General features: G+C 44.0%; 1 protein-coding gene and 1 non-coding gene across 2 annotated transcripts; one reads left to right on the top strand and one right to left on the bottom strand.

The window, feature by feature from the left end:
* Positions 1-5,829: 5,829 nt before the first annotated feature.
* On the bottom strand, positions 5,830-5,903 carry trnat-agu (transfer RNA threonine (anticodon AGU)). The gene has a single exon. It is a non-coding gene; the product is annotated as a tRNA-Thr (tRNA).
* Positions 5,904-19,585: 13,682 nt separating this feature from the next.
* On the top strand, positions 19,586-19,975 carry LOC137350440 (histone H2AX-like). Its single transcript, XM_068015093.1, has one exon. It carries the CDS (start codon positions 19,586-19,588, stop codon positions 19,973-19,975), a length of 390 nt encoding a protein of 129 aa, XP_067871194.1.
* Positions 19,976-25,987: the final 6,012 nt, after the last annotated feature.

The following is a 25,987-nucleotide window of genomic DNA, read 5'->3' as shown; positions in this document are numbered from 1 at the left end:
GCGGTGCTAAACACTGATCGCCCAAAATGACCGTCGCAGGACTCGAACCTATAATCTTCTGATAACTTCATTAAATACACTGAAGTCAGACGCCTTATCCATTAGGCCACACGGCCAATAGCAAATGATTGGAGAGGTGCTGAATCTCTCAGTTTTCGGTCTACCCAAACCAAGTTCAAGACCTGAATAATGAACCGATTGCCTCATTAGTTCTGTGAATAATACAATGATTTAATAGACAAAGTTTTGAAACATTCCTGCCCATAAATCTTGATAACAGAGAGTGTGTGGATCTCCTGGCTCAGAATGTTTAATGGATACAGTCCTCAGATCCGACAAGGAACCCCTGAACATCCACAGTAAAGACAGTGTGGATGAGGAAATGTAAGAGCCGGGAGCTGAAACTCAGGGACGGCCGAGCTCTCCTGTCATTGAGCTTGTGTGTCTGCTCTGCTCGCCGCACTTCCGGCTCTACTTTGTTTCCAATGAAAAGATGAAAAGGGCCGTTCGGTTTTCCTCTCACTGACAGCGTGTTTCACTCGGGTTAATATAACCCGGGACTTTTGCTGCTGAAATGAATTCTGCAAGGTCCCAGCAAACACACCGGCTCCCTCCTTTCTCCCCTCTTTCTATCGGATTGTTTTACCAGGAGGGGCTCAATAATAACAAACCCCCTGCAGGGAATGACCGCAAATTGAGCATCTAAATGGGGCAAGTGGGCAGCTTTCTGGGTTCTAGGTTCCCCCTACCCCGCCCCTCCCTCCCTCCAGTCCAAGCCCCTCTTCACTTTCTTTGGGACTTTGATGAGGGTGAAGTGGGGAAAGTTCCCATTGATGTTTGAATGCTGAATTGCTGCAAAGATCTGCGCACGCGCGGTGTTGCTCCGCCCCCTGTGGGACGTCACTATGAGGAGTGGAGCACATGCGCAGTCTTACCCCATCCCAGTCTGTGAGGCCATTCACTCGATCAGGGGAAGATGCTTTAAATCAGCTGCTAATGGAGACTTCCCGGGCCCGGGGGAAGGGAACAAACAGCATCTGCTTCCAGCAGCCACTGCTTTGGGAGCGTGTCCGCAGATGTGCTCAGAGATTAGCATTGAGTGGTGGGAAGTTGAGGGGGAGTCGGGGAGTGTTTGGAACAGACACTGTGGAGCAGGAGCTGCTCCCGGAACATGGAGTGAGCCGGGGACACGGGGAAGGGAGAGTTCATTCTCGGACAGTGTCTGTCCAGGCTCAGGGAGACACAATGGCAAGAAATCACTATTGAAAATCAGTGACAATTTCACCACCCAAAGGAGAAGGAATTTTCCTGCTTTAGTTCCAGTCTCTCACTGTTTGTTGGATCGTGAACAGTGGCGGAAAAATAGCCGCAAAATAACGAGCGTTTATTGCAGACACCAGGTGAGAAGTGTGAAAGGCACATTTTAAATAGTGGCTGCTTGTTTTCCGTTGAAATAGAAATGTGACTGTGTAAAGGTCACTGCTCTATCGGACAGTCCCAGTCATTGAGCAGTGCAGGGCTTGTGTTATTTCTGAATGTCACAAACTTGTTGTAAAACCACTGCAAACACCTGGTAAACAGAAGCTGAATACTGCAGTACTGCAGTGGAGTCAGACACTGACACTGTTTGTGTTCCTGGTTTTCATTTCGCGATTGTTCATAATGATTATTATTGGGACGATTACATTGATCGCTTTTGTATCTTCTATCTCACCAGTTCTTTCATTCCTGCAGGAAAATACATGAAGGAACCTGACTGGATGTGGTGATTCTTGGACACAAGGAAAAGTGCAGCGAGCTCGTTCCAACACACAGTCGGTACAGGATCACTCCCAAAGCACAGAGATACTGCCAGCTCATCAGTTCCACTGGAACAAACAAAAGAAGTAGTCAGACAGACACTGATCCCAAAGTCGAGAGACACATTTTCAATCCAACAGTCAAACAACAGCAGGAGAGACAGAAGTTGTTTCCATTTCACTCCAATTCAATACAGCTGACAGGTTGATACATCAATCACAGTCCAAAAACAAACCCATCATCAGATCTAAATAAACTCTGTCACCATGGTTACATTTTAAATATAAACCTTGAAACAGAACAGACAAAATTTGCATGATTGAAAGGTACAGAATGAATGCAAGGAGGCTTCAAGGGGATTTGGACAGGGTAAGTGAATGGGCAAGAACATGGCAGATGGAATATAATGTGAATAAGTGTGAATTTCTCCACTTTGGGAGAATAAACAGAAAGACAGAGTATTTCTTAAATGGTGAGAGGTTGAGAAGTGTCGATGTCCAAAGGTACCTGGGTGTCCTTGTTCATGAGACACTAAAAGCTAGTGTGCAGGTGCAGAAAGCAATTAGGAAGGCAAATGGTATGTTGGCTTCATTGAAAGGGGATTTGAGTACATGGTTAAAAATGTATTGCTTCAATTGTATAAAGTCTAGCTGAGACTGCACCTGGAGTATTCTGTACAATTTTGGTTTCCTTATTGAAGGAAGGATAGACTTGTCACAGAGGGAGTGCAACAGAGATTCACCGGACTAATCCCCTGGGATGGTGGGATTGTCTTATGATGAGAGACTGCAGAAACTGGGCCGAAATTCTCTGGAGTTTCGAAGAATGAAAGGTGATCTCATTGAAACTTACAAAATTCTTACAGGGTGTGACAGGGTAGATATGGATAGGATGTTTCCTCTGTCTGGTGAGTCTAGAACAAGGGGACACAGACTCAGAATAAGGGCAGGCCATTTGAGACTGAGATGAGCAGGAATTTCTTTACTCAGAGGGTGGGAAATCTGTGGAATTCTTTATCCCAGTGGGCTGTGGAAGATCAATCATTGAACATATTCAAGACAGAAATCGATAGATTTCTAAATACTAACAAGATCAAGGGATATGGAGATAGCAGGAAAAATGGCGTAGAGGTAGATGATCAGTCACGATCTGTTTGAATGTTGGAGCAGGCTCGATGGGCTGAATGGCCTAATGCCCCTATTTCCTATCATCCTTTGAATCCCAATAATGTACATCGGAACGTTAGACCAAGTTATGCATTACATACCAGTTCAAAAATCCCACAGAGATTAAGACTGAAAGATACAGTATCAATTCCATTACTACAAAATGAAGGACTTGGAGCTTGCAGACCAGCCCATGTATAAGATTGAAAGTTATATTTTCATTCACAATCGTTTTCACAGAGCTAAATATTAAATACCAATCCACAACTTGTACAGGACTACCAAATAAAACCTACAACTGTAAAATACAGTTAATCCATATTTTAAATTAAACACAAGGCAAACAAATATTGATACATTAAGAGAGTGGGAAACAGTGAGAGCAGAGTGGAGCATCAAGAGCCCAGGAGAGAGAGGGAGCAAGAGTTCACTCGGAGAGCAGGGAACAGCGAGAGCACGCGTCAAAAAAGGCAAAGGAATCCACAATTAATGGGAAAACACTGAATGGTGTAGAGGAAGTGAGGGACGTTGGAGTGAATGTCCACAGATTCCTGAAGTAGCAGTACAGGTCAATAAGGTGGTTCAGCAGGTATATGGAATCCTTTCCTTTATTAACTGAGTTATAGAATATAAGGGTGATCTGGGTGTCCATGTCAATAAGTCACTGACAGCTAACATGCAGGTGCAGCAAGCAATTAGGAAGGCTAATAGTATGTTAGCCTTTATCACAAGAGGATTTGAGTACAGGAGTAGTGAATTCTTGCTTCAATTGTATAGAACCCTGGTTAGACCGCACTTGGAGTACTGTGTACAGTTTTGGTCTCCTTACCTTAGGCAGGATATTATTGCCATGGAGGGAGTTCAACGAAGGTTCATCAGACTTGTTCCTGGGATGGTGGGATTGTCCTATGAAGAGAGATTGGGGAAACTGGGGCTGTCTTCTCTAGAGTTTTGAAGAATGAGAGGTGATCCCATTGAAACCCACAAAATACTTAAAGGACAGTCAGGGTAGATGCAGCTAAGATGTTTCTCCTGGTTGGGGAGTCGAAAATCAGGGGACACAATTTCAAAATAAGGGGGAAGCCACTTAGGACAGAGATGAGGAGAAATGTTGTTACTCAGAGGGTTGTGAATCTTTGGAATTCTCTACCCCAGAGGGCTGTGGAAGCTCAGTCGTTGAGTATGTTTAAAGCAGAGATTGACAGATTTGTAAATACAAATGACATAAGGGAATATGAGGAAAGTGTGGGAAAAAGGGCATTGAAGTGGATGTTCAGCCAAGATCATATTGAATGGCGGGGCAGTCTCGATGGGCTGAATGGCCGACTCCTGCTCCTATGTTTCGATGTTCCTAACTCCACATTATCGATGAGACACAGCCTCAGGCCGACTTGTCGGGTGGTGCAAACAGATAACACTGCTTCTGATCTTCACCAGAACAGAGACTGAGATGTAACATTGATCATCAAACAGACTGTGAGAGAATACAACAGAATAAAACACATGGAGAGACACTGTGGAATAACAAATAGATTTGATTGGAATGTTGAATTTTGATTGGAATGGATAAAACACCAGAAACAGCAGATTAAATTGGGATTCTCATCATTATATTGATCTGAGACAGAAAAGAGAAACTGATGGGAAGAAGGAAGAATGGAACTGTTAAGTTTTTTTGAGTTTTTCACTCACCCATGAAAGCTGATTAAAAAAAGATGCAAATAACAGAGAATTTCACCAAAAAGGGAGATTAAATGCTGCCGAAACCTTGGATCGAAGGATGCCCCAACAGATCACCTGTTTAACTGTCTCCTCACTGGGGGATTTCAATCAGTGAGCAATATTATTCGCTACCTTTTTTTTGTTAAATGAACCCAGAACTGTCACTTGGAGATAATATCTGCATTCCGACTCCTGAATATTTTCTGGACACAGTTCCTGCTGAAAGAACTAAGAACTCTTTTCTAATTTACACAATACTCTATACACACTCATCAAGCCTGCTAAGCTAGCATCTTTGGTGCTGCTTTCTCTTCTCACAAACTTCATCTCATGTGACTGTTACATCATCACTCTGACAGTGGGAGGAGTTGATCCCACTATCTTCAGCATTAACCCTTTACATCCTTATACTACACTGTCTGTCCAAACAAATGGGTGGAGGGAACTTCCTTCATTTATTCAAACACTTGAAAATCAACTCAAAGCCATCAGAGAGAGAGAGAGAGAGAGAGTGTCAGAGAACTTCCTGCATCCAGTCCTGACCCTGTCACACTCAGCAGCTGCTCACCCAGACCCCACTCTCCTCAACACTGAACATTGTTACAGAGACCCTTCAAATAATGTTTATAAAAGGCGGAAAAATTCAAAGTTCATCGCAGCCGGATTGAATGGAACAAAGTTTAATATCTTCTCACCGTCTCTCAATACCCACGAGACATAGGTTTTCTTATTTGGTTTCTTTGATTTTTCTTGTTCCTGATTGACAAATATTCCAAACCTCGGATCAACCTTCCCACTCGCGTCATGTCCCCAGTCTCGGTTAAAAGCAACACATAACGACACAAACACTCTGAAACATACAACGCAGTCACACTTTCCTTCAGTGAGATTAATGTCGAGCTGTTTTCCAGATTGAATGTAACCGTGAACAAATTTGTATCAAAGAAGTTGCCTTTGGCGTATCAGCACTGAATTTCTGGACAAGGAGGAACAGCCATTCCCAACTCACATCCTTCACAAAGGCTGTTTTCTCCAGTGACTGAAATTCATCATGGAATTTGAATTCCAAGTTCAAGTTCACAAAACAGAGATATAAATGATTGACAAGGAAACTTCTAAAGCATATCACAAATGTGAAATAAGGCTCTGCTGGGAGTTGAACCCAGGCTCTTCTGTTTACTAGACAGGTGCTTTAACCAACTAAGCTACAGAGCCAAACCACAATTGCTTGTGTAGTTGAAATCAGAGGAGGATCTGTTTATTCTCATCACACGTCTCCACTGGTCACAACATATTTTAACTTTTCCTACTTACTGATACAGTCATATACTCTATTTTTCCCAAAACTGAGAATGGAGGTGGAGGGGCGACATGATAGAGGTTGACAAAGTTATGAGTGGCAGAGACAGAGTGGATAGTCAGAAGCTTTTTCACAGGGTGGCAGAGTCAGTTACGAGGGGACATAGGTTTAAGGCAAGAGGGGCAAAGTTTAGAGGGGATGTGCGAGGCAAGTTCTTTACACAGAGGGTGGTGAGTGCCTGGAACTTGCTGCCGGGGAAGGTGGTGGAAGCAGGGAAGATAGCGACGTTTAAGAGGCATCTTGACAAATACATGAATAGGATGGGAAGAGAGGGATACGGTCCCCTGAAGTGCAGAAGGTTTTAGTTTAGACAGGCATCAAGATCGGCGCGGGCTTGGAGGGCCGAATGGCCTGTTCCTGTGCTGTACTGTTGTTTGTTCTTTGCACATGGATAACACGTTTATAGATGTGGTCACCCCACAGCTTAAGAGTATGCAGGGAGAGAGGGAATGGGTGACCACCAGGCAGTCAAAAAGAATCAGGCAGGTAGTGCAGGACACCCCGAGTGCGTCTCACTCTCCAGCAGGTATTCAGTTCTGAATACAGAGGACAATGAGGCTTCACCTGGGGAGTGCAGCCGGAGCCAAGTCCATGACACCATGGGTGACTCAGCAGCAAAGGGGAGTACAGGGAAGACTGGAAAAGCCATAGTGATAGGTGATTCAATCATCAAGGGAACAATCAGGTGTTTCTATGGCCACAGACGTGAATCCAGGAATGTAGTGTTGGCTCCCTGGTGCCAGGGTCAAGGATGTCATTGAGCAGTTGCAGAGCACCCTGAAGCGGGAGGGTGAACAGCCAGCAGTGGTAGTCCACATCAGAACCAACAACATAGGTAGATATAAGGATGTTGTGCTGCAGTCAGAACTTAGGGAGTGAGGTAAGAAATTAGCAAGCAGGACATCAAAAGTAATAATCTCCGGATTACTCCCAGTGCCACGTGCAAGTGAGTACAGGAATAGATGGATAAGACAGATGAATGTACAGGAATAGATGGATAAGACAGATGAACGTGTGGCTGGAAAGATGGTGCAGGAGGGAGGACTTTAGATTTTTGGGACAGGTTGGACGGGTTGCACCTGAACCGAGCCAGGACGGAGTTCCTTGCAGGATGTTTTGCTAGTGCTGTTGGGGAGGGTTTAAACTAGTTTGGCAGGGAGATGTGGACTGGAAGGTAGAGTCAGATCAGAAATGAAAATGGAAGGCAGAAAATTCATGGAGTCTGGAAGAGAGAGGAAACACTGATTAGAAACTTCAAAACAAAAAATGTTGGCAGTGCTCAAGGATATCTAAATCAATGCAAGGAGTATAGCAAATGAAGCAGATGAGCTCAGGGCACAGTTAGACACATGGCAGTATGATATCATAGCTATTACACAAACATGGCTAAAGGAGGGACAGGCGTGGCAGCTCAATCTTCCTGGTTACAGGGTTTTCAGACGTGAGAGGGAAGGGGATAAAAAAGGAGGGGGAGTGGCAATTTTGGTCAAAGAAACTATTACAGCTGTGAGGAGGGATGATATGTTGGAAGGTTTATCAAATGAGACCGTATAGATTGAGCTGAGGAACAAAAAAGAGGCAATCACACTGCTGGGAGTGTACTATAGACCCCTAAACAGTCAGAGGGAGATGGAAGAGCAGATATGTAGGCAAATATCTGAGAAGTGCAAGAACAATAGGGCAGTAACAGTGGGGGATTTGTACCACCCAAACATTAACTGGGATACTTTTTGTGTAGAGGGAATTGAGGGAGCAGAATTCTTGAGGTGCATTCAGGAGTACTTTTTTAGCCAATATGTAGCAAGTCCAACAAGAGAGGGTGAAGTTTTAGACTTAGTTTTAGGAAATGAAGAGGGGCAGGTGGAAGGAGCGGCAGTGGGACAGCAATTTGGTGGTAGTGATCATAATTCAGTCAGTTTTAATATAATTATGGAAAGGACAAGGACAGAACAGGAGTTAGAGTTCTCAATTGGGGTAAGACCAACTTTACTAAGGTGAAGATTGATTTACCGAAAGTGGACTGAAAACAGGTAGTTGAAGGTAAATCAGTGTCAGAGCAGTGGGAAGAATTCAAAGGGGAGATTCCAGGGGTTCAGAGTCAACATGTTCCCACAAAGAAAAAGGGTGGGAAGGCCAGATCTAGAGCCCCATGGATGTCAAGGAGTTTACAGGTATAATAAGGCAGTAAAGGAAAGTTTATGCCCAACACAGAGAACTGAATACTACAGAAAGCCAAGAGGAGTATAGAATGTGGAGGGGGGAAATCAACATTGAAATTAGGAAAGTTAAGCGAGAGCATAAAAGAATATTGGCAATCAAAATTATGGTGAACCCAAAGATGTTTTATCAATACATTGAGAGTAAAAGGATAAATAAGGAAAGAATAGGGCACAGAAAAGACCAAAAAGGTAACCTATGTGTAGAGCAGAAGATGCTGGCATTGTTCTGAATAAATACTTTGCATCTATCTTCACAAAAGAGGGGGAAGATGCATATATTGTAGATAAGGAAGAGGGGTGTGAAGTATGGATGTGATCCATACAGAGGGAGAGAGGACATATTAATGGGATTAGTGTATATGAAAGTTGATAAATCACGAGCGCCGGATGGAATGCACCTCAGGCTGTTAAAAAGAAGCAAGAGAGGAAATAGCAGAAGAGCTGATCATCATTTTCCAGACCTCACTGGATACAGGTGTGGTGATGGAGGATTGGAGGACTGCTAACGTTGTACCTTTGTTTAAAAAGGGAGTGAGGGAGACCAAATAATTACAGGCCAGTCAGTCTAACATCAGTAGTGGGCAAATTATTGGAATCTATTCTGAGAGACAGGATAAAATGTTACTTCGAAAGGCACAGATTAATCAAGGATAGTCAGCATGGATTTGTTAAGGGAAGATCTTGTCTAACCAACTTGATCGAAATTTTGAAGAATTAAGAAGGAAGATAGATGAGGGTAGTGCAGTTGATGTAGTCTTCACGGATGTAAATGTAGGGGGTATGAGTTTGCAGATGGCACAAAGATTGGCTGTGTGGTAAATAGCAAGGAGGATAGCTGTAGACTGCAGGAAGATCTTCATGGTCTGGTCAGATGGACAGAAAAATGGCAAATGGAATTCAATTCAGAAGTGTGAGTTGATGCACTTGGGGAGGTTAAACAAGGCAAAGGAATACACAATTAATTGGAGAAGACTGAGAGGTGTAGAGGAAGTGAGGGACCTTGGAGTAAATGTCCACAGATCCCTGAAGGTAGCAGGACAGGTCGTTAAGGTGGTAAGAAGGCATATGGAATTCTTTCCTTTATTAGCCGAGGTATAGATTTAAGAGCAGGGAGGTTATGCTGGAACTGTATAAATCATTAGTCAGGCCACAACGAATACTGTATGCAGTTCTGATCACCTTATTACAGAAAGGATGTAATTGCACTAGAGAGGGGGCAGAGGAGATTCACGAGGATGTTGCCGGGATTGGAAAAATGCAGCTATGAGGAAAGACTGGATAGGCTGGGGCTGTTCTCCTTGGCACAGAGAAGGCTGAGGGGAAATCTCATTGAAACATACAAAATTTTGAGGTGCCTGGATAGAGTTGAAGTGAAGGGCCTATTTACCTTAGCAGAGAGGTCAGTGACTGGGGGAAACAGATTTAAAGTGATCTACACTAATGGAATTGATTCTGTATCTTTCCATTTCACAGTGTGGGTGAGTTCTGAACTGGTATCTAATTTGTGTCTCAGGTTACAATATCTTTCAGCACCTTAGAAACTTTCTCTGTAATGAATGTTGAACTTGTATGTAACTTGTATCTCAGGGTACACTATGGGGATGTTTAAACATCCTTTATCATGAATGGATGTGAGCTTTGAGTATGGTATTTAATTTAAATCTCAGGGTACAGCATTACGTTAGATTCTGTGCCATTCAATCAATACTGTGTGCCAATTCTATCTGATATTTAATTGATAGCTAAGTCTGCATTATATTTAGATTGACACATTGTATTTCAATCTGTTAATGAGTGTGACTTTGACCTGGGATTGAGGTATCTGACTGTCAATGGGACTGAATTGGGGTGAAATGGAAACAACTTATTTCTCTCCTGCTTTGTTTGATTGTTGGATTGAAAGTGTGTCTCTGGAACTCGGGATCAATGTGGGCCTGACTACCTCTGCAGTCTGAGACCAGGGAACTGATGAACTGTCTATCCCTCTGTACTCTGAGTGATAATGTACCTACTGTGTGTGAGAGGAGCTGGCTGCACTGTTCCTTGTGCCTCGAGTGCAGCAACCATCACATTCATCACGATTCCTTCAAGTATTTGCCTGTATGAAGAAAAAATATGTAATAACTCAAGAACAGGGGAGGTGCAAAATATCAAAGAGGTGAATTTAATTTTGCAATTAATAATCATTAAAAACACCCACAAATGAAAACCAGTGTCAGTATCTGTCTCCACTGAAGTACTGAAGCTCCCAGCTCCTGCATCACAAGTGTTCTGGGCAGATCCATCCAGACAAAACACTGCACTGGGATCGTCCCAACTGCTCGATGCTCTACACATATTTCCAGCCACCCTGCTTCATATGCACAAATAAAGAAAAATAAAGCCCCATATGTATATCCCTCAATTCCTTTCTTCCCATACAGTTGTTCCACCTCCCCTTAAATGCATCGATATTATCGCCTCGACCTCTCCCTGTGGTTGCAAATTCCAGATTCTAACCACTCACTACATAAATACCTTTTTCATGAATTTCTCATTGGTTTTATGAATGTCGATTTTATATTTTTGGCTCTTGTTTCAGACAACACCACAAGAGGAAACATATCTGCATGTATTCTATAGAAGCCCTTCACTATTTCCTCACTTTTTTCATTTGTTAGTGTGATGTAGGCATCACTGGCTATGCCAGCATTTATTGCCCATTCCAAATTGCCCTTGACAAAATGGTGGTGAGCTGCCTTCTTGAGCTGCTGCAGTCCTTGAGATGTAGGAATTCCAATAGTGCTGTTTGGAAGGGAGTTCCAGGATTTTGACCCAGTGACAGTGCAGGAATGGTGATATAGTTCCAAGTCAGGATGGTGTGTGGCTTGGAGGGGAACTTGCAGGTGGTAGTGTTCCCATGCATCTGCTGCCCTTGTCCTTGTTGGTGGTAGAGGTTCCAGGTTTGGAAGGTACTGTCGAAGAAGCCTTGGTGTGTTGCTGCAGTGCATCTTTTAGCTGGTACGCACTGCTGCCACTGTGCATCAGTGGTGAATGGAGTGAATATTGAAGGTGGTGGATGTGGGCAATCAAACAGGCTACTTGAGTGTTGTTGGAGCTGCACTCATCCAGGCAAGTGGGCAGTATTCCATCACACTCCTGACTTGTGCCTTGTGAATGGTGGACGGATGTGGGGAAACAGGAAGTCAGTTACTCGCCGCAGAATTCCTAGCCTCTGACCTTGCTCTTGCAGTCACAGCACTTATATGGCTGGTCCAGTTCAGTTTCTGGTCAATGGTAACCAATGGTCAATGTTAATGGTGGGGGATTCAGTGATGGTAATGCCATTGAACATCAAGGGGAGATGATTAGATTCTCTCTTGTTTGAGATGGTCATTGCCTGGCACTTACCTGATGCCAATGTTACTTGCCACTTATCAGCCCAATCCTGGATGTTGTGCAGGTCTTGCTGCATCTGGACATGGGCTGCTTCAGTATCTGAGGAGTCATGAATGGTGCTGAACATTGGGCAATCATCAGAAAACATCCACACTTCTGGCCTTGTGATGGAGGGAAGGTTGTTGATGAAGCTGCTGAAGATGGTTGGGCCTAGAACACGAGCATAAGGAATTCCAGCTGTAATGGCCGGAGACTGAGATTATTGACCTGAACAACCACAGCCATCTTCCTTAGTGCTAGGTATGACTGCAAACAGCAGAGCATTTTGCCCCGATTTCTATTTACATTGGTTTTGCTAGGGCTGCCTTGTTGCCATACATGTCAAAGGCTGCCTTCATGTCAAGGGCAGTCACTCCCACCTCACAATGCAATGTTTATTTAACTCTAAAATAAAAGCAAAAGTCTGTAGATGCTGGAAATATGAAATAAACAAAAATGCTGGAAATACTCAGCAGTTCAGGCAGCATTTGTGGAGGGAGAAACACAATTAACATTTCAGGTCTGTGTCCTTTCATTTTACAATATGCTTTATGTCCTGGTAGATAACAGTGCATTCAGTCTGCAGAAATGGAATTAATACTGTATCCTCCAGTCTGACCACTTGTGAGATTTGTGGAGTGGTGTGTAACATGTAGCTCAGTCTGCAGTCTGGTTACATTATTGAGATTAATTCTGTACTTTACAATCAGGGACTGTTTGTCTGTTCTATCTGACATTGAATTTGTAGTAAAGGATGCTCTCTTGTGAGAGTGACACAGTGCCTTGCAATCTGATAGTGGGTGTGATTTTGGACTGGGATTGATGTATCTACCTGTCAGTGGGACGGAGTTGGGGGGAAATGGAAACAACTTCAGTCTGTCATGCTCTGTGTGACTGTTGGATTGACTGTTAGTCTCTGGAACTTGGGATCAGTGCCCGTCTGACTAGTACTGCTGGCAGTGATTGTGGAACTGATGTCTCTTTTCTCTCTGAGTGATACTGTCCTTACTGTGTGTGAGAAGCCGGCTGCACTTCCCCTTGTGCTGAGGCATCATTCTATTTATTCTGCTTCCTTCAAGTATTTGCCTGTAGAAAGAAAAAGTATTTATTATAATTCAGGAAGAGGTGTGGTGGAAGTTACAAGAGAGACCAAAACAATCTTTGAATGAATAATCATTGTGAACAATCACAAAGGAAACCCAGCAATACAAACAGAGTCAGTGTCTGATTCCACTGCAGTCCTTCAGCCCCCAGCTACTGCATACCAGGGGCTTTGGCCGTTTTACAACAATTAAATGACATCCAGAAACAATCCACTGGGCCATGAATGGGACTGACCGACGGAACAGGGACTTTTACACAGGTCAGATTTCCAGTTCCCGCTCCCATGGTCTAACCGTTCAAGCGAAACCAAACAGCCGCTGTTTAAAATGTGTCCTTCACACTTCTCACCTGGTGCCAATAATAGATTCTCTTTGTGTAACTCCCCACATTCTGACTGTCCGCTTCTATTTCCACACTTCACTGTCCAATAACAATAAACTGCGGGACCAGGCTGGATCGCTCTCTTTGAGCTGGCACGGACATGTTGGGCCGAATGGCCTCATTCTGCGCCGGAAATTTTCTATGTTTCTGTTTGCTGAATTGTTGCCTGAATCTGCGCCTGCGCTCCCCTCCCCCAGCACTGCCTGTGAGCGGAAGAAGATGGTTTGAAACAGTCGCGAATGGAGAGATCCCGTTCCCGGGGGAAGGAAGCAAACAGCAGCCTCCTTCCAGCAGCACATCGCTTTGGGAGCGTGTCCGCAGATAGACTCAGAGATCAGCATCGAGTCCGGGGCAAGTTCAGGGGCAGACGGGGGCTGTTTGTAAGAGGCGGAATGGAGAATCAACTGGTCCCGGAACATGGGGTGAGTGGGGGAAGGGAGAGGCCATTCTCAGGCTGTGTGTCGACGGGGAAAGGAGACAGAATGGGAAGAACCTGTTACTGCAGTGCAGTCAAACAATGATAATATTTGTATGACTGGGCTTCCTTTGTGGGGGCTCATTATTATTCGAGAGATTAAATTCATTAAAATCCTGTATTTTCTATCTCACCTGTATTTTAGTTATAAACATACTTTTGTTCAAACAGACAAATAATTGAATGAACCAGAATAAATGTGATGTTTCCTCCACCCAAGTTACAAGGAAGAGTGTCACCAGCTCCTTCTCACACACAGTCCGTACATTATCACTCACAGAGCGCAGAGACACAGACAGGTCATCAGTTCCACAGTCTCAGACAGCAGAAATAGTTCCAGAGACACATTTTCAATCCATCAATCAAACAGAACAGGAGAGACGGACGTTGTTTCCATGTCACCCCAACTCAGTACCACTGACAGGTAGATTCATAAATCCCAGTCCAAATTCTCACCCACTATCAAATTATCAGTGTGTCAATCCCACAATAGTGCAACCTCAGCTACAAATTAAATACACATAGAACTGACACATGGTTCCCTTTTCAAAGTTATAGAATTAAGGGCGGTGCAGTGGTTGGCACCGCAGCCTCACAGCTCCAGCGACCCGGGTTCAATTCTGGGTACCGCCTGTGTGGAGTTTGCAAGTTCTCCCTGTGTCTGCGTGGGTTTCCTCCAGGTGCTCCGGTTTCCTCCCACATGACCAAAAGATTTACAGGTTGATAGGTAAATTGGCCATTATAAATTGCCCCTAGTATAGGTAGGTGGTAGGGAAATATAGGGACAGGTGGGGATGTGGTAGGAATATGGAATTAGTGTAGGATTAGTATAAATGGGTGGTTGATGGTCGGCACAGACTCGGTGGGCCGAAGGGCCTGTTTCAGTGCTGTATCTCTAAACTAAACTAATATAATCTGAGATTCAAGTTAAATACCAGCCCAAGATTTACACGTTATCAGTTTATTATCAGTATTAATTCCCATAATGTGTCCAGACATATACATTAGATACTAGTCCAAATCTGAAGTGCATAATCAGATTGAGAGATTCTGAAATATCGTATAACCTGAGATACAAACTCAGATTCCAGTTTAAAACTCATCCGGATTGTGAAACTAAAAGATACATTATAAATTTGATGAGTTTAGTCTGAGCTAAAAATTACATACCAGTCCTAAAACCTCATAGTGTCAGATGGAAGATACTGTACAATTCCAGACTGAGCTCATTTTCCACACAAGTCCAAGATTCTCCCTCAGAGTCAGACTGAATGGCATTGATCAAATTGATTAGTACAGCCTGAGTTACACTTGCACATCAATCCTGTATCAGATTGAAAGATACATTATCTTTCACTATTATGTTCACAGTGACAGATATTTAATACTTGGCAAAACTTCAAACATATTGTCTGCTTAAAACCGACCACATCTGTGGCCTGTTGCTCTGCTGACATTTTATGCAGAATGAATCCAGGCTTGCAAACAGTCCCAGGGACCGAAGGTTATATAATGAATCCCCCACTCACACAGAGTACCAGATACTGACAGATAAAGTGATGCTGATACACATGCTCAGTGCCAGATGCTGAAAAGTATAGGTTGATTATTGCACTCACTCACAGTACCTCAGCCTGAGTCATCTAAAGCAACCTAACACACAAATAGTAGCACTGAGAGATTGAGAAAGAGTCCAAAACTCACATAGAGTACCAGGCACTGACAGATACAAACTGAAAACTACACACACATGGATATAGGATTGGCTAACTCACAGAAAACAGAGAGTGGGGATAAATGGAGCATATTCAGATTGGCAAACTGTAACTAATGGAGTGCCACAGGTACAGTGCTGGGGCCTCAACTATTTATGGTCTATATTAATAACTTGCATGAAGGGACCAAGTATATTGTTGCCAAATTTGTAGATGGTACAAAGATAGGTAGGAAAGCAAGTTGTGAGGAGGACACAATGTGTCTGCAAAGAGATATAGATAGGTTAAGTCAGTGGGAAAACATTTGGCAGATGGAGTATAATATGGGGAAATGTGAGATTGTCTACTTTGGTAGGTAGAATAGAAAAACAGAATATTATTTACATAGAGAGAGACTGCAGAATGCTGCTGTACCAAGGAATCTGGGTGTCCAGGTACATGAATTACAAAAATGTTAGCATGAAGGTATAGCAAGTAATTAGGAAGGCAAATGGAATGTTGGCATTTTTAGCAAGGGGAATGGAGTTTAAAAGTAAGGAAGTTTTGCTATAACTTTACAGGGGATTAGTGACATCCCAATTCCATACAGTTTTGGTCTCCTTACATAAGGAGGAATATACTTGCATTGGAATCAGTTCAAAGAAGGTTCACTCGACTGATTGCTGGGATGTTGGATTGTCTTCTGAGAAAAAGTTGAGCAGGTTGGGCCTATACTCACTGGAGTTTAGAAGATTGAGTGGTGATCTTATTGAAACCTGTAAGATTCTCAGTGGGCTGGACAGGTAGATGCTGAGAGGATGTTTCTCCTTGTGGGGGATTATAGAATTAGGGGCCAGAGTTTAAGATAAGCAGTCTCTCTTTCAAGAAGGAGATGAGGAGGAATTTCTTCTCTGAGAGGGTTGTTAATCTTTGGAATTCTGCTCTCCAGAGGACTGTGGAGGCTGTGTCATTGAATATATTCAACGCAGCGATAGACAGGTTTTTGATCAACAACAGAGTCAATGGTTATGGGGGCAGGCAGGAAAGTGAAGTTATGGCCACAATCAGAACAGCCATGATCTTATTGAGTGGCAGAGCAGGCTTGATGGGCCAAATGGTCTACTCCTGTCCTATTTCGTATCTTCTTATGTTCTTACACACACACACACACACACACAACCAATGTGTGGCGGATCTAGAATTAATCCCACTTTCATACACAATACCAGTGACTGAAAGGTACAGAATTAATCCCACAGATAGATACAGTACCACCGACAGGTACAGAATGAATCCCATGCTCACAGTCAGCACCCGGGATCGAAAGATACACGTGATTCCTACCCTCACATAACAATATCAGACTGAGTTACAGAATGATTTACACATTCATACTGGGCACCAATGACTGCGAATTAATTCATCCCACAATCACACACACTACCAAAGGCTGACAGATACAGAATTAATCCCACACTCCTATGTAGTAGCAAAGACTGACACATACAAAATCATTCTCAAATACTCCTACAGTACCTGGCAGATTCAGTGACTGCCAAACTCACATAAATCACCAGAGACTGACAGATAAAGAATGAACTCACACACACACTGAGATACTGACAGATATACCTTGAATTCCACACATACAGAACCACTGACAGATTCAGACTAAGTCCCAAATCACATAACATTCCAGAGACTGACAGAATGAATCAAATACTCACACACAGTGCCACTGACAGAATGTATTCCACACTCACATACAATACCGAAGACTGCCAGATACAGAATGTATCTCACACTTACACAAAGTACCAGTGAGTGACAGGTACAGAATGAATCCCACATTCACACATGACGTTAGAGATGGACAGCCAAAAAACAATAAGACTGCCAGAATAGATAGAATTCACATCAAAATTCTAAAATATGGCAGAGAAACACTCGACACAAATACATGTCTCATTTCCCTCATCTGGAAGGAGGAGAGGGGATCGCCGTGATGCGGTAATTGTGATCATCTTTAAAAAAAGTTGACACGACCGACTGTGTTAACTATAGAGGGGTATCCCTGCTGTCCACCACAGGGAAGGTCATCACAAGAGTCCTTCTCAACTGCCTCCTCCCCGTGGCTGAAGAGCTCCTACTGGAATCACAATGTGGATTCTGTCCATCAACAGGCACAGTGAACATAATCTTCACAGCAAGACAACTTCAAGAAAATGTAGGGAGCAGCAGCAACTTTTATACATGGCCTTCTCTGACCTGACAAAGGCCTTCGACTCTACCAACCGAGAGGGATTATGGAATGTCCTCCTCTAACATACTGCACTACGACATGCAAGCTGTAATCCTTGCCAACGGATCTATCACTGACCCAATCCGAGTGCAAACTGGGGTCAAGTAAGGCTGTGTCATCGGCACCAATGCTCTTTTCCATCTTCCTTGCTGCAACACTCCACCTCATCTCCTCACACTCAAACACAGTACCTGACAGAGACAGAATGAATCCATACAGCACCAGAGACTGAGTTACCAAATTACATAAAACACTCAAACACAGTAGTCTAGACTAAAAATGAAATTAATTGCACACTCACATGCAATAGCAGAGACACAACGACACAGAATCAGTCAATAAGTGTCCTCCTAACAACAGCCAGGACATTTCCAGGAAGCTCCACACAGGGAGCAGCTCTTTCAATATAAACTGGGGCTGGAGAGAGTCTTTGTGCAATATACTTCCTGATTGCAGTCCGGGGATTTGTGATTGGTTGCAAATATTTAATCTGATTGGATGGCGAAAGAGACCAAATGTCGAATTACAATATTAAATCGTTGGGACATCATTCCCAATCACCCAATCACAATCTTTACTTTCCCCCATCCCTCATTAGCATAGTGCTGTGGGATTGTCTATTTAATCCGCACTCGGAAGAGGTTTGGTTTATTTCTGAGTCTGAAATTGAAACTGAAGATGGTTGAGGAGAAGAAGAAAGCAGCTGCTAAGAAGGGCGCCAAGAAAACCTTAAATAAACCGTCAGCAAAGGGCGGCAAGAAGCGGAGAAAGTCGAGGAAGGAGAGTTACTCCATCTACATCTACAAAGTGATGAAGCAGGTTCACCCCGACACCGGCATCTCCTCCAAGGCCATGAGTATCATGAACTCGTTTGTGAACGATATTTTCGAGCGCATCGCGGGTGAGGCTTCCCGCCTGGCCCATTACAACAAGCGCAGCACCATCAGCTCCCGGGAGATCCAGACCGCCGTGCGCCTGCTGCTGCCCGGGGAGCTGGCCAAGCACGCCGTGTCGGAAGGGACAAAGGCGGTGACCAAGTACACCAGCTCCAAGTAAAACTGCACAATGGACTGAATAACATCCCAAACACAACGGCTCTTTTAAGAGCCACCCACAATCTCTCTGAAAAAGCTGCATCCGAACATCTCTATGAAATCATTTTAAGACAATGTGTAACATAATAAATGTCCCACTGCTGTGTTTTTGTCTGCTGTCCCATAAACCGAACTCAAACCCATAATCCGCTCATCCGCCTTTACTTTTTCGCTTAAAGCTGTTATTGTGGTTTTGCACAGCCCCTGAATGACCGCATTAACAGCTGCTTTCAGCGGTAAGAGTCAGACCTCAGTCCCTTCACTCTATTCCTGAAATGTGAACTGATTCATCATTTTATTAACAGTAACTCTCCGCAGTGTTACTGCCCGGAATGGGATTATTACACAGCAGACTAAGGGCAGTTTGAGGACTCGATCCTGCTTCCTCTTTTCAGAGAAGGACACTGATTGAAGATAAACTGAATGTTTCCCTTCAGGGAAATGCTGTGAACAGGGATTTAGTACCTCCCGGGACAGTTTGAAAGCAATTGGAGAAAGATCCACAATTTAAATAACATTTTAAACCCGCGTCTGTAATTCGTGACGGAAAAAGTTGAATAAAACAAAATAAAGAGAAGGGATTTTAAATATTTGACGAAGGATGACATTTATTTTAATCCACTCCTTTCTGACAATGAAATTGGCGGTCTTTTTGAAATTGACAAATTTTCTGCTTCTGATGTTTTGGCGGTAAACCCCGCCCTCTTCTGTTGTCAGTGACCTGATTGGTGAAGAATATAGGCAAATGAGGTGAATTAAGTACCGGCCAATGGGGAGAGTTTTCAGTCGAGAAGTAAAGTAAATGCGGCGGAAATTATCCATTCTTTGTGAAAGTATGCGAGATTGTGGAAATGTCTGGAAGAGGAAAGACCGGCGGCAAAGCTCGGGCCAAGGCCAAGTCTCGGTCTTCCCGGGCCGGACTGCAGTTCCCGGTGGGCCGTGTTCACAGGCTCTTGAGAAAGGGCAACTATGCTGAGCGTGTGGGTGCCGGAGCCCCGGTCTATTTGGCTGCTGTGCTCGAGTATCTGACTGCTGAAATCCTCGAGCTGGCCGGGAACGCAGCCCGGGACAACAAGAAGAGCCGCATCATCCCCAGACACCTGCAGTTGGCCGTCCGCAACGATGAGGAGCTCAACAAGTTGCTGGGGGGAGTGACTATTGCTCAGGGCGGGGTGCTGCCTAATATCCAGGCCGTGCTGCTGCCCAAGAAAACCAGTGCTCAGAGCTCCCAGAAAAAGTAAAGCGGCCGAAATGTCATCAAATAAACCAAAGGCTCTTTTCAGAGCCACCCACAGTCTCTGTGAAAGGGCTGGTTACTGTCTGATTCCAGAATGCCAGTAACAGGACCGAATGAGAACTATTTCAAATGTTTAAGCATCTGTTTCAGTGATTTCTCACTCACCCCAAAACCTGTCTAATTTATTACTTCCACACTGAGTGAGTTATTTGTCCCGTTACAGATTGCTGAATAGAGTCTTACCGCCATGTACAGACAAGTAGACAAAAAAATTACAGATTAAAACTTCGTAATATATATAATCCATCAAAAGCTTTTTTTATTCCGCTTTTATCAGCACAAAGTCCTGGCCCGATTTTAAGAACAGCTTTCAACTAACGCCAGATTTACCATTAATTCGCTTCTTTCCGACACTGAAATTGACGGCTTTTTCGAATTCAAACTTTCTGCCAATTTCAGCCAGTGATTTGTTGTATTTTCTAATTCGAGGCTCTGCGATTGGTTAAGACATGTGAATGACAAGTGGGTGACCAATCAGAAGTGGGCTCTGGATAGCGCGGGCTCAAACTGCGGGAATTCCAGGTCCCTGAATGATTGAGCTGAAACTGATCAGTTTCACAAACCCTGTCAGTTTCAGTGCAGGAAACACCGTCTCGGGGGAAATAACATCACAAGTGGGTCTGGTTCCAGTGACCGATTCAACGGCTGCTGCAAAACTCCCGGATTCCCTCATTGCAGCGAAATCATTTTGAAATTCTATGAAAACAATGAGTGATTCTGGAGGAGTGATGTGGCTTTTCACTGAGGGCATGTGTCGACTGGGGAAATAACTAACTGTAGAGCCTCGGGCGCTGTTTACACAGCCCGTTTAGAAAATCAAATCCACTGCACATCCTTGCAACAAATGAAATGTCAAATTCGGGGATTCCATTTTTTTTCATCCCGAACACAGCAGATTGATTGAACAAAGAATTAAAAGTAAAATACTGCGAATGCTGGAAATCTGAAATATTTCAGATTGATTGAACTGTTCTGAACAGCCTATCCCAGCTCCCATTTCTCGGTCAATGCTCTCTCTGTGAGGCGGTGGGTGGCTCTGAGAAGAGCCTTTGTTTTGTGTTTGCTGGAAAGGGTCAAATTGTTCAACCGCCGAATCCGTAGAGAGTGCGGCCCTGCCGTTTCAGAGCGTACACCACATCCATGGCAGTGACCGTCTTGCGCTTGGCGTGCTCAGTGTAGGTGACCGCATCCCTGATCACATTCTCCAGGAAAACCTTCAACACCCCGCGAGTCTCCTCATAGATCAAACCCGAGATCCGCTTGACCCCGCCACGGCGAGCCAGGCGGCGGATTGCTGGTTTGGTGATGCCCTGGATATTATCACGAAGCACTTTGCGGTGCCGCTTTGCTCCGCCTTTGCCCAGTCCTTTGCCTCCTTTACCTCTGCCAGACATGATGATTCTTCACTCAGATCACTACACAATATAAGAAGCAGACTCTTGCAGGCTCTACTTTATACAGACCGCCCGGACCTGCCTGAGAATGGCAGAGAGAGAGCAGGAAGGGGAGGAGACAGAGTGAAGATTGAACAGAGAGCAGATGGGGAGGAGGCACCCAGAGTGACAGACAGAGAGAGAACGGCCCCTCATCTTTCAGCTCCACCTCCAGTTTCCTCTGGTTCGCCAATTTCAAACCCTTTATTAACAGTGGAACTGAAACCCAGCTCTCCACACAAACCCTTCCAGACTCGGCCTTCATAGTCAAGGCTTTCCAGAAAGCCGGAGCTTTTAAATATGGTTCCGCTACAATTAACACTCAGTAATATTCCCACCTAAACACAGTCCATTCTATAACAAATAACTTACTCAGTAACGTCACCATTTCCACACACATCCTCTTCCAGCAGTTTACAAACACCTTATTTCAGCCGTTTGGGGAATCTCCTGTGTTAAGATTGGAGTTGGAAAGCGGCCTTTACCCGGCAGTGTTACCGTCTCACACTGAATCTGCCAGACATCCTGTTGATCTGCCTAGTTCCCCACTGTCTCTCTTGACTATTACATGGCACGGGTAGTATTTCAGAAAGTACTGCAATGGAGGGAGTGCTGGGGACTCCAGGCCAATCCTGGAGGGATGGGGAAAATATCTTTAGAAATTCCCTGGAGAGAATCGTGATATGACAGGTCTCCAGGGACAGACCAAGGAGAGAGTGTGGACATTGAATGGAAACATGGCAAAAAGAGTTGTGGATTCAGGAACACAATCCTCTTTGATGGGTTACAGCCTCCCCTCTGCTCCTACTCTTTCCGAGACACTTTTCCAGTTTAAATTTATGGACAAGGTGGGTTAGTTGCTCTCAGGGTGGGTGGGGGGAGAGGAGCCTCAGTGGCCATGGGTGGGACAGGGAAAATGGAGTCAGAGAACCAGGACTCCGGTCACTCCCCAGCAATGTCTGCTGGAAGTAATCTGTGGATCGGATGATGCCGGGGGCCCATGGAGAGGGGAAGGGGGTGGGGTGATGGAGTGAGGAGGTGGAGAGGGAGTGTTCGTGGTGTCACAGCCAACCCCCTGCCCAAACCAAACTCCCACATCCCAGCATTATATTGTCCAATTCCTGGAGGCGGAGGATGGCGATTCCCGTTGGATTAATTTCTAATGTTCGGCATCTTATCCTGATAAAATCACCAGTTCTGAAGGAGGCCATTCTGTACTTATTCTCCGGTCATCGAGGGGTCATCTTTCCCTTTTCAGCTCCTGACTGCTGGTATTTTTGCTGTTAAATGTGAAATGCAACATATGTTCGCAGCTGTTTCTGCCCTGTTGCAGCCATAGGAACATAGAAATGGGGGTAGGCCATTCAGCCCCTCGAGCCTGCTGCACCTTTCAATTAGATCCTGGCTCACCTGTATCTTAACTCCAGCTACCTGCTGTGATTTCATAAACCCTCAGACCGTCACTGGATAAACATCTCTCAATCTCAGGTTGGAAATTGTCAATTGACCCTCAGGTTTATCTGATTTTTCGGAGAGAATTCCAGGTTCCCGCTCCCCTTTGTGTGAAAAAGTGCTTCCCGGCAATATTCCTGAAAGGCAGAACTCTAATTTTTGAGTTCTCTCCCTTTGTTGTGGAACTGCTTGTTTACACCTCAGACCGAAGTCCACACTGCAGAACAAACAGCTGTTCCTCTGATCCTGTCACTTCAGCTTTGGATTTGAAGCTCAAGCCTCTTTCCATGATGATTCTTTGTGCCCTATCTCTGTAAATGGTTATGCCTGTCTTTTTGTGGGGTATGTCAAACATTCTTTTTTCCAGTCCTACTCAGGACCCCACCCCCAGCTCTTTTTCCGGTACAATGATGACTGGATCAGTGTCATTTCCTGCTCCCGCTCCGAACTGGAAAATTACATCAAATTCGTTTCCGATTTCCCCCTCACTGTGGTTGACAGGGCTCTCAACCCTTTTTATTATTTTATTTTATCTTTTTGTTTAACCATGTGCCTGCCTTAAACTTGGTTTTTCAAGTATGTGCTTTTGGACAAAACTATTGATTATTCTGTCATTAACACTCTCTCAGCACTAATATTTTGTCTTTCACTACACCATTAGCACACTCCCTTTGCCTTTGCCCCATGACCTCCTTGTCAGTTAATCTCTCCTGCCCTCTGCCCTATTACACACCTTCCCTTTTGTTCTCTTCCCCACCTCCCCCCACCCCCGCTTCACTTGCTTAAAACCTATTACATTGAGTGTGAGACAAATTCAATCCATCTTTTGTACTGTATGAGATTAATTTTGACACACTTTCTGGTACATTATGTGACAGCGAGTTTAATTCTACATCTATCTGTCTGTGGTACTGTGTCTGAGTGTGAGATTATTTCAGTGTCAGTCTATGAAACTAAATGTGATTGTGTGATTCATTCTGTATGTTCAGTTTGCTTACCCACTGTTTTTTTCAGGTTTTTTTTCAGGTTTGCACATGCTGCTGTTCAATATTCAGTGTATTCACACCTAATCTGTACTAATGCTTTGTCTTTCAACACACCATTAACATATTGTTTGCCTTTGCTCCGTGACATTTTGGTCAGCTATGTGGCCTTGTTGTGCTTTAGACCATTTCCATTTCACATCTTTCTTCAACAACTCATGTAGTGGAGCTAACACCATTGCATGCTCAGGCAGAAATTGCAAGTAGTATTGGACCATGCATAGAAAAGATCCAAGCTCAGACACATCTTTTTGTCTTAGGGGCTTTGACCATAGCCTCTATCTTCTCTTTCACTGGCTGTAGTACTTTTCATTGATTATCAGGCCAAGGTACACCACCTCAGATTGTACAAAGGCACACTTGTTCTTTTTCAAGTGACACATTGTGATCATTGAGCCTTTTTAACACTTCATCCAACACTTGATAATTCTCTTCATTTGTTACAGTCATGATCAACACATCATCCTGATTGCACAAGCAATGTAGCACTCCTTGTAAAATCTTACCCATTGTAACTTGGAAGAAGTTTGGAGAAGGCTTCACACCGTACGGCAGCTTTATGTAGGAGTATAACCCCATGTGTGTGTTTATTGTGAGATACTGCAGATTCACTTGATTCACATTGAGCTGTGCATAAGCATGGAATAAATCCAACTTTGTGAATAGCTTGGATCCTGCTAAATCCGCATACAAATCTCGAGATCAGTAGTGGATACTTCTCATAATCCACTGCCTGGTTCATTGTGACATTGTCGTCCCCACATAGACTGATGGTTTTGTCTGACTTGGGCACAATGACAATTGGGTTTGCCCAATCACAGTGATCAGTTTTCACCAGCACACCATATCTCTCCAGATTCTTTTGCTCCTCTTCAACCTGGGTTTTGGAAGCATAAGGAAGCAGCCAAACTTTGCAATATACTGGTTTGGTATCAGGCCTGATTCAGATGTGAGCTTTCACACTGATTATGCCTTTATAGCTGTCCTCGAAAGTGTTCCTGTAACAATTCAATGCCTGATCAAGCTCCTTGGTTGTTTCAACTTGAAAAAACATGCTTCCAGTCTAACTTCAGCTTTCAAAGCCAGTCTTTCCCCATTATTATTGGTTTGTTGACATATCTCACTACCTTGTAGGGGAGAGGCTGGCATAGCAGTAATGTCACTGAACTGATAATCTCAGGACTCAGACTAATGCCCTGGGGATATGAGTTTAAATCCCACCATGGCAGCTGGTGGAATTCAGATTCAATTCATTAATGAATAATATAAAATCTGAGCAGTGGTGCCATGCAACTATGATTGATTTTCATTAAAAACCATCTGGTTCACTCATACCCTTTACAGAAGGCAATCTGCTGTGCTTACCTGGTCTGGCCTGTATGTGATGCTGGCACACAACAATTTGGTTTACTCTCACCTGTCCTCTGAAATGACCTAGCAAGCAATTCAGTTGTCAAGGGCAATTAGGAATGGGCATTAAATGCTGGCCTTGCCAGTGATGCCTACTTCCACTGACCTAATTTTTTAAACAATGGGTAACTTGAGGGGCCTGCCCTTATGTTGGATATTGCACTCCATTTGCCCACACATTTCTCACACCTCACCAGAGTAGGTTTTCAATTGACTGGTGCTCTCAGTTTGACGGACATCACTGACTTTGCTCCCATACATTTCTCTACTCATGATGGAGCAATCCATGGTCGTAGCAATGTACTGTTTATTTACCAACAGCATTATACAAAAGTCTCCATCATTTGAGTGATTGCTAGTGGCATAAATGCTGTACAGCCCTTGCTCCTCTTTGGTTAGGCACTCTGGATTCACTTCAAGATTGTGAACTCCACCCTTATAACATCACTGTTTTCCATTACCACTGGAATTAGTTCCCTTTCCTTCTTTGGCCTCTGCTTGACAATTAAAACATTTTGCATTTCTGTACTGACATGATTGGGCTGTGTGGTTGCCCTTATGGTGATAACGACACTAAACTGCTATCATTGGCACTCTTCTGGCTATGTCTGTCCACTT

Source organism: Heterodontus francisci, chromosome 35, assembly GCF_036365525.1.
Source record: "Heterodontus francisci isolate sHetFra1 chromosome 35, sHetFra1.hap1, whole genome shotgun sequence".
Classification (NCBI taxonomy): domain Eukaryota; kingdom Metazoa; phylum Chordata; class Chondrichthyes; order Heterodontiformes; family Heterodontidae; genus Heterodontus; species Heterodontus francisci.
The sequence above is the reverse complement of the archived record's forward strand: the minus strand, read 5'-3'. Positions and strand labels throughout refer to the sequence as shown.

Bases quoted from the DNA above. Each gene is read 5' to 3' on its own strand.
- LOC137350440 (XM_068015093.1), top strand. From the start codon at position 19,586: ATGTCTGGAAGAGGAAAGACCGGCGGCAAAGCTCGGGCCAAGGCCAAG.